The sequence below is a fragment of the Trichoplusia ni genome, chromosome 25, assembly GCF_003590095.1.
Source record: "Trichoplusia ni isolate ovarian cell line Hi5 chromosome 25, tn1, whole genome shotgun sequence".
NCBI lineage: Eukaryota > Metazoa > Arthropoda > Insecta > Lepidoptera > Noctuidae > Trichoplusia > Trichoplusia ni.
Window position 1 is genome coordinate 3333626 of NC_039502.1, and position 7964 is coordinate 3341589.

Consider the following 7964-nt stretch of genomic DNA (forward strand, 5'->3'; position numbering starts at 1 on the left):
TATTAATTTTCATGTACTCACACATCCCTTAAAGGATTGCGTGAGTAAATTGAACATGAGCCTATGAATCAGTACAACCAGAGAGCCTTTGGTCTCATAATTTACCCTTTTTATCTTGATTATCTAGAGCTTACCAGGCCGTGCGATTGGGCTGCATATTTCATATGTATGGGTCACCCATTTCTGCTTCTTTGTATTTATTTAACGACTCCCGCTATTTGCATTTTCATGCTTGTGTCTGGGGTACATAAACATTCAAGTCACATGCTTAAAGTCAGACTCAGGACGAGCATACGTTGATCGCACAAGGATGCGTAGGGTTTGACATAGTGTCCTGCAACGGCTGAAACACTGGGTTACCCGTGGAGTCACACACAATGTATGAGTATTTTTCTGACAGAGGATTTTAATTGTTAGGGTGCAGGTAACTTTTTAAACAATATTAAATGTTATGTAATACGTTTTTAGTCTTGTGATTGGGATGTTCTTATTTACGCACGGGGTAGTATTTTGATATTTCAGTTTTTTGAATTTAATTCCAAAAGTGACCTGAATTTGTTTGGTTTTTATCGTTAGCGATTTTATTTTGTTATAGTGTCTGCCCCTTTAGCTAATCGACCTTTTTATAATCCTTAGGGTCTACATTCAAAGTTTTAAAAACAGTATATATTAGTCTCGTGTTCTTGACCTGTCATCTCCCTACATTAATTTTTTTTTTTTCAAAGGAATTGCTGCAATCTACAAAAATCTTGTTCTGGTTGACTTACATAATTTATTCTGGTTGATTCCTCAAAAGAGCTGTTTAGTAAAAGGAATATGTTACAAACAGTACGGAACACATTGACTAACATCAAACGCCACTGGCACAGCGGCCGTCTTAAATAATGCATTACGTAGAATCAAATCATTTTAAATAATAGCCCATAATGTTACTGTGTTTCTAATGTTAACAACATGTCTAACTCGGAACACCTAATTAACACTATTATCTGTAATTTAAATAATATAATGTAGTGTTCATTCTTTCCGATGAATGAAACAATTTATTGTTTCGTAAATCATCTTCGATCTTCAATCATTTTAAATGAAAGCTGAATGTTTAAGCGCGTCGTAGCCAGTTACATTTAGCTTATTTTTTAATTTTATGCCAGTATTATAATGAATATAAAAAATACTACAAGATAATTATGATTACAGTGGGACAACTTTGAGGAACAATCAGATAATCACACATAAATTGTCAAAAATATATTTTTGTGTAATCGTTTAAAATAAAAACAGTCTGTTTAAGGCATCACGTAATAATTATGACAATAATCATAGCGTATGGACTTGCACGTTGGCAGACAGTGCCTATTCGTGCACATTCATTATAGCACTAAGCTAAACTAACTAATAGCCATGAGAATCAATCAGGGTATTGTTATTGGTGTTAAAAAGCAAAAGCAAAATATTGCAATTTATTTATGTCAAACACAAAGAAATAGAAGCTGAAAGGAAATTTTCTATGAATGCACTATCATCACAAGATGCGTATGTACTCCATCGGCTCACTCGGCTCCCTCGGCACCCTTGGCTCCCTCGGCTTTAATATCAGGTGTTTTACACTTCTCTTCAGCGTTTGGTATGTTTCTTAAAGGTACGCTTGGAGCTGGCGTGACCAGCGCCGCTGCTTGTCCTGCAGCTCGCTGAGCATAAGCAACTTCCAGCGCTGCGGAAACTCGTGTACCCAAATCCCGATCAACAAGGTACAAAAGCTTGATAACTTTTTGCAATGTTGGCGGAGTGACCGGCACTAAAGAGACAACAAGGTTCAGAATAAATCTTTGTCTGTGATCTTCACTTTCCAAAATATGATTGTAGAAATATGACACTGGTTGCAAATCGACTGCATTACTCTCTAGCACTTGCAACTTTTCCCACGGTTTTCTCTCGTCTACATACGGCACAGGTCCGTTGTAAGAGTTCGGATAATAGTTAGGAGCATTTCGCATATTACGCAAAACAGGCGGTTTTCCATCGCGGTTGTAAGTTTTGGCATACAATGGCTTGTTTACTAAAACTTTGTTATGGTTGGTTCCTATTCGATAGTTTTGAGTGTCTCTGTAGAACGATCTTCTGCCTCTGAAAAGGAAATCTACTGGCCCAGGAATACCGGGCACCAAATTTGATGGGTTGTACGCTCCTAATTCCATATCTCTAAATTGATTTTCTGCATTTTTATTTAACACCACACGACCAATTTGTACAGTGGTAAATGTTCCATTCTTCCAAAGTCTTGTGACGTCGAATGGATCATAATCGACTGTTTTAATGTCGTGTGGAGTCATTACATCCATTTCCAATCTCCACGCAGGATAATTTCCAAGACCGATAGCATTATATAAGTCTCTGTTGAAGTAATCTGGATCTGGTATTAGAGCTGCTTGGGCAGAAGTGATTGCTGAGAATCCTTGTTCAGTCCTGAAGTTAAATCTGACATAGTGTGTTTCTCCATGTTTATTAGCAAGTTCATATGTATGGATAGGGAAGGCATCCATCTTCCTGTATCCATCCGGGAGCCCATAATCAGATAAAACCCAAAAGAAAGTGTGTAACAATACTGGTCTTTGTATTATCATATCCCAACGGCTAGTAAACGAGAATAAGCCAGTTTGGGGATTTCTCTTAAAAGCGTGCACCAAGTGGGGGAATAACAATGGATCTCTGTATAAATAAACTGGCGTTTGCAGACAAAGAAGGTCTAAATTTCCTTCTTTTGTGTAAAATTTCACTGCCATACCCTTTAGCTCTCGGGCCAGGTCAGGTCCCCCCAGGTTTTGTACTGCTGTGGAAAATCTGACGTTCAACGGTGTCTTTTTACCGATGCCGTTAAAGAGATCAGCATACGTATATTTAGATACATCATTAGTGACCACAAAATAACCGAAAGCTCCAGTGCCCTTCGCGTGGACCACTCTCTCAGGTATTCTCTCAGCATCGAAATTAGTCATTGATTCAATTAGCAGCTGGTTATTGAATTGATCCGTGTTGATTGTGAATATTTCTCGTATTTCGGTAGGTTCGCCCGAACTTTTGGTCCATAGTCCGATGGGGTCCTAAAAAAATAAGTGTCAATGATATAGGGTATCTAAATAAGCATGCACTATTTTATTTGATAAAAATACTTTTTTTAAAACTATTGCAACATTCTTATGCATTGCGAATAAGAGTATTTGGAGCCTGACCTCAAGTACCTACTGTTGTACAACGTATACATGTATGGAATAAAATACACTTTACACATATTTGAATAGTTGGAGATTAGATTTCTCTGTCTCGCTGAAACAAATCATCTTCCGAATCCTATGGATTTGGAATACATTTGCTGCAAAAAGAATTTCGTCACTAAAAGCCTCATTTTCACAGTTCTAACACATTTTTAATCGTGCACCAAACTATATTTTTCTTAATTTGAGTTATCAGAAGACCGCAAAAAAAACCTTAAAATTTATATTTTCCTCTAATCGAGGAAGCATTAATCCATACTCAAAAATCAAATAATAATATAATTATGGATAGCTAAATCAAAATAAAATATAGTTTTTGGCAATTTTGGCCACCTCAGTAGCACTTTTTTGAGGTCAAAATACAAATATTCAAAAGCACTAATATTCGCTCACACTGAACCGCTTCCTAGATGCTCTAGTTACAGGAGAGATAAAGATGTAACAAACTAACCAGCAGCGCCTGTCTTTCCATTAAAATATAATCAATAATACCAATAGCCCAAATTAGTTTTATCCTGGGGGATAAAACTATACAATAGTATAATTACAATAGTGTTGTAGCTACCTTGGGCGATCAATCTTTGTTCTTTTACAGAGCAGAGGTGGATGGCCCTTGGTATTAGATTAAACTTCTCAACAAGGCCTCTCCATGTTGGACCTGCGTCCCCGAGCACGCCTTTTAAAAGGACCGGGTCTCTTCCCATGAAGTTAGCCCGTGACAGAAAAGATATACAAATATGTATTAAAAGTCCTATGCTTCTTAAGTAATGTTGAAAAATTCCCACATACCGGGTGTTCCAGTTTAAAGTCCAAGAGCTGCCTTTCCTCGGGTGTGTAAGTGACATTGTCGTAAATCGCAGCCTCGCCTTGGAGCACTACGAACAACAGACAAACGACAATCACTCTCATGATGGAAGTTGAGCGTGCTCCTCATAGAATCACTGTAACCTCCTTATAAAGGATATCTTACGAATTAGAGCGATTTAGCAATTACATCTTAAAGTGCATTTTGTAATTTCATTGGTAATTAGTTATTATATTAGTTGGGTTTAAGTGTTAATGCAATTAACAGGAGCGGACTGTTCAATAGACAAGAAAACCTGTTTTCTATTTTTATTTTAGATTAACAACTTTACATGCGGATTTATTATATTTTTGATATTGGTACATTTCTCATTTTTTTATTTACTACTAAGAGTCAGTTGCAACATAGAATCCATTGACAGCTGTTACTGAATGAAGAGAGATTTATGTCGTCCTTGCGAATGAGATTTAAAAAATACCTTTAATATGTGATTTAGACTAACGACACTGAGGACTCCGTACATAGCCTTCAGAAAAAACTGGTCATCGCTGCTTAACCTTGTATATATATTTGTTGCTATTGACGGATCAAAAATCAATTATGTGTTACAATGTCAATGAGATAGATATAGCCTGGTATCAGACGGGCAAACAGTGTAGCCTTAATTCCATCCCGTTTTTGCATTTGGGTACGGGTGATTGTAATGTATGAGATTTTACAAATGCTCCAGTACACGAGACGTACCTAGTCTGAATTTTAGATTTAGTCAAAAATGCCATTCAAGAAAGGGACTTTCTTAAACAGGAGTTGTATTCAGCTTTACTAAACCATCTGAGAGGACCGCTTATTCGTTGAATGATCCTTTTACAACGAACAGTAGCAATTCATCATCTATCGACACACCATATACGTGGATCAGATAAACTAGGAACTATCCTTGACAAGCCAACTTCTATACTACGGTATGAAATGTTCTCAAGCTAATGTACTATCTATCCATCAGCAATTTCCTGATAAAAATAGATCATTATATTTTATTTACATGTTAAAAAAGCTTGTTGATTTCTGGAAATACTATTTCTCTTGCCTAACTAGCTTACTTACTGATTCGCAAAAAATGCTTATTTTTTTAAATAATTTTCTTACCCTTAATTCATAGAAATGTACCAAACGAACAGCAAATGTTGGTGTAACATCTCTACCGGAAATAACAAAATAAAACAGTGCATCAATTCAACTGAAGAACTGGAATGCATGCAACTATTGAAAATCCCGATTAGCCCATGTCGCTTTCTGCCTTAACAATTTCTGAGTTGAATACATTTTAGAGAAAGTTAAGTATTAAAATATGTATTTTGACAAAATTTTGTTATAAGCCGTCGTTGAATGAATTACCTATTTTTCGAATTTGGTGCCGCTATTTCGACTTGTCTATAGATCGTATAGATGATATTAACGTAGATCATTCTGCCTTAAACCATAACACCTACGTCATCAAAATAGGTGCCATAAAATCCCTTAATCGTTTCCTCTTGTTGCTTCATCAGCTGTTTGCGTGCAAGGTTGAATTGATCTACGAATTAAATCACTTATCAGTAGTAAATACATACTTACAAACGTTAAAACGATTCGTTCATTTATTTCCATTACTTTAATAACGTGGATAATTGTTTTGTTCTGCCGTTTAGGCTGTCAATACAAGTCCGTTTATTTCGTGAGTTAGAACATATTTTTTTGTTACTATCGACATTTTTTTATTCTTGTAACTTGTTAGTTTACTGGCTTACAAATACTTATAGGTTCCCCATCTTCAAGAAGATGACGGAATGAATTCAATCGGTCTGGGTTAAATATAAGAAAGATTACACTTAATTCTAATTGCTATGACGTCAAAATATAATTAAAATTTTAGTTTTTATCTAGCCCACTGTGTCCATTGCTGGGCAAAGGCCCTCTCTTTAATCCTTGATGCTCTCTTCTGGGCTGCATGGAACCAGCCCAATTACAGGAGGGAAGGAAAGTCTTTATCCAACAGTGGAAATACTAATGTGATGATTCAGAATATGACGTCAATTATTTATTTTGAAAAATAAAGGAGTTCTGATAAAAAATAAGGCAGTTTTGTTGTATGCTGTTAGTGAGACATAAGTATATTTTCCAACTATTTGAGACAGTCAGAAAATCTATTTCATAAAAAAAACATTTCTTTGCATTCTTCTATTTTTGTGTCCGACATTGGACTAAAAGCAAAAATTTATTAAATTAAAATGGGAAACTTCATAAAATAGTATTAAATATACGCAACATGCATAGAAAACATTTTCCTTCAATAGCTCTGCGAATAAACAATAACAAACATCAATTAACCGACATGCTAATTTTAGTAATTTAAAACGTATCGTTTCAACGCCACGATCATTAAATTACGAATAACATTACATTTGATTTATGCAATTCTATCAAATCGCAAACAGTTCTCCCCTATACCTTAACCTAACAGTATAAAAAAGGACAAGCACATCCTTTAAAACGTATTCATAAGTAAAATATGATTACAAAAACAATCTATATCTATACTAATATATAAAGCTGAAGAGTTTGTTTGTTTGTTTGAACGCGCCAATCTCAGGAACTGCTAGTCCAAATTGAAAAAATGTTTTTGTGTTGAATAGACCATTCATCGAGGAAGGCTTTAGGCTATAAACCATCACGCTGCGACTAATAGGAGCGAAGATACAATTGAAAATGTGAAAAACAGAGCAGGTATAAATGATAACTTATATCTTCTACCCACGGGGACGAAGTCGCGGGCAACAGCTAGTATTAAATAAAGGTTTCATAATTCATCTACAATTAAGAATTGATTGTGTAGATTATAAAAGGATATGCGTGTTTTAAGTAGCTAATAGTTACTCGGAACGTGAATCAAGGACATCGTAATTTATTAAACTACTCGGTACGCCCCGACATTTTTTCGCGTTTACATCGGTCATATGCGAACTCTTTTAAACTGATTTCACAAAGGATAGGTCTCTACCATGTTATTCTCTATCCTATAATAATAACTTCTTTTAGTTGATGCCGTCGCCACGTCTGCTCGTGATTAAGGACTCTGGTTAGGTCTGAAACTAGTCGGGCAAGGTATAGTTTTTCGACAGTTTTTTTTTGGGTTACCTTACCCAAAGGCAAAATGCCACTAATGTTGCCACTATAATAAAAAATCACCATCAAAATCATGAATCAACATTTGGTGGAGTCATAACAAGAAGAGGCGACGTTCTTTCTTTAAAAATATATTTTTCTTTAACCTTCTGTTACTGAACCCTTAGTGTCGCGAATCCGTATTATTTTGACCTCCAGTGTTTACCTTGCACTAAATTGATAATGTACCTAATCACGTCTCATTATATACTTAATCACATATACGGATAAAGTAGTAAATAAACACTTTTAGTACTAAAATGCATGGCAAGGAAACATAACTTGAAGCATTATTAATTAAATTATTGTTGATTGCCTTCGTATCCGAGTGGATCCACTATAAGACGCTAATCAACAATGCTAAGTGCTGAGAGTTTGATGCCCAGTATGAGAAAATATGATGTAATTTAATGTGAAATCTAGAAATGTATCATCGGTCGTTTAAACTGTTATTAACGCAACAACCCTTCTGAATAGCAACGACTATAAGATGTAAAAAACCTACAACAGAATTTTGATGGTGTTTTACATTGATATTCTAAAGGAATAGGAACACCACAGACTTCGGGTTTATAAAAATATTTGAAGGCCTTAAAAGTAAAAAAAAAGCATAATTTCATGAAACAAATATATTCAAAGGACGAAAAAATGATAATCATTCGATCAGTCAGTCATTTATACTTAAATAC

At 35.3% G+C, this 7964-nt stretch overlaps 1 protein-coding gene across 1 annotated transcript; it reads right to left on the reverse strand.

The window, feature by feature from the left end:
* Positions 1-1422: 1422 nt before the first annotated feature.
* Positions 1423-4401, reverse strand: LOC113505349 (vegetative catalase-like). Its single transcript, XM_026887991.1, has 2 exons — positions 4059-4401; positions 1423-3098 (listed from the first exon to the last, which is right to left on the reverse strand). The coding sequence occupies exons 1-2, from the start codon at positions 4176-4178 to the stop codon at positions 1551-1553; spliced, it is 1668 nt and encodes a 555-aa protein (XP_026743792.1). The 5' UTR covers positions 4179-4401; the 3' UTR covers positions 1423-1550.
* Positions 4402-7964: the final 3563 nt, after the last annotated feature.